This window comes from Castanea sativa, chromosome 5, assembly GCF_040712315.1.
Source record: "Castanea sativa cultivar Marrone di Chiusa Pesio chromosome 5, ASM4071231v1".
Lineage (NCBI taxonomy): Eukaryota > Viridiplantae > Streptophyta > Magnoliopsida > Fagales > Fagaceae > Castanea > Castanea sativa.
Window position 1 is genome coordinate 81,435,558 of NC_134017.1, and position 1,748 is coordinate 81,437,305.

The 1,748-nt window shown below is 33.6% G+C and overlaps 1 protein-coding gene across 1 annotated transcript; it reads left to right on the forward strand.

Annotated features, from left to right (window-relative positions):
* The first annotated feature begins 658 nt into the window (after window positions 1-658).
* Window positions 659-1,129, forward strand: LOC142635933 (auxin-responsive protein SAUR27). Its single transcript, XM_075809975.1, has one exon. It carries the CDS (start codon window positions 659-661, stop codon window positions 1,127-1,129), a length of 471 nt encoding a protein of 156 aa, XP_075666090.1.
* The last annotated feature ends 619 nt before the right edge of the window (window positions 1,130-1,748 follow it).

The following is a 1,748-nucleotide window of genomic DNA, read 5'->3' on the forward strand; positions in this document are numbered from 1 at the left end:
GACTCAAAACTTTCTTGACTCAAACGGCCAACAACTATATATAGATCATAACCCACTGCATATAGAGGAAGGTTGTGAGAAACAAATGGCGAACCACTCAATATTTTTTAACTTCATGGTTTAAATTCCTCTGTATGATAATCTTATTGATTCTCTACCCATCAAACCGATGGAAGCACCCTTTAATTAAGTTGTATCTAAAACAAATTAGGATTCTTTTTTTCTCTCACTTTCTTTTTCTTCTTCTTTTTTGCTCATGCAAAAGGTTTTTCTTAGTCAGGATGAACCCAATTTCCTTTTCTTTCCCTTTTTCGTAAATATCCGGCAAATTTCAATGTTTTACAGTAAGAAACTAATTTAGAAGTTTGAAAACAAAAAAATCTTTTGGAGAAAAAACTGATATGTAATCAAAGTTGTCTCTCTCTTTTTTTATTTCTTTGTCAATTAATTTATTTTTAAATTAATTGTGCAAGTTAAGAAAATAATTTTGTTGATAAGGCAATTGATGAAATCAGTTCTCATCCTCTAAAAAGATTTTTTTTTTTTTTTCCAATTTGTCTTGTTGATAAGGTCCAAGTAAACCCTTTTTTTTTTTTTGTATCCTGAGTTCCATGATTGTGCTTCATTAACTCTCCAATACTTAAAATCCCAACAAGAGATGAAGAACCAATATTCTTATCAAGCTCCCCGGCCAAAGAACAATCTTCTGGTATGGCTTCGGTGGGCACCTCTTCTCCAGAAACAGCCCTCTGCGATCACCGGAAAGCATAAGGAGCTTCTTGAATATGGAGGTTTGAAGGAGTCATTGATTAATGGAGCTGAACTGTCTGACGGCAGAAGGTCAGGTTCACAGACCTCCATGAGAGTTCCTAAAGGGTTCTTGGCAGTTTACGTAGGGCCACAACTGAGGAGGTTTGTGATTCCCACAAGCTACTTGTCAATGCCAGATTTTAGAGGTTTAATGGATATGGTGGCTGAGGAGTTTGGATTTGATCAAGAGGGTGGCCTTAGAATTCCTTGTGAGGAAGAAGATTTTGAGAAAATATTATACAGATGTTGTGCAAACAACAGAAAGAAGAACAATAAGAAGCTACCATATGATCACAAACATAAAGTTCTAAGCTGGTAGATACATCAACGTCTTTTTCAATTGGGATCGATGTAGCTTGGGATGAATATTTTGGAGTCATGTGAATATTGCTTGTCTTAATTTGCTCAATCATCATCAGAGGGGCTTTAATTTGTTTACATATTATTGTAATTGTAAATTTCATTCCAAATAAATAAAAAAAGTGTAATCTCTCTGTAAATTATATGCCATTGATGCAAGACTAAAAAAAAAACGTGTAATATAATTTCCTGTGTTGTACTTTTTGTCTTACCGTATATAGTTGCATTGTTATTTTCTTTATTTATATTTTTATTTACTTTCTTTATCACACAATAATATTACGATGTTGGTGGTGATTTCAATTATTTGAATCGTTGAAGAGTTGCTTACACACCATGGCAAAAACATTGATATATACCTTGGAAATATGAAGAATAACCAGCTTTCTTAACTAACATTATAAAGGAAATCAATTTTGTTGCACAAAGTTACCTAATTAATTAACACAATAGCATTCATGCGTACTTTGCCTTACAATATAGCCATTTTAAACACTGGAGTCAAGTATGGTGTGCATTCATGCTACCTTGTCTTACAATGCTATGGTGTCACCAATGGGCGCAAATTACATCCAATG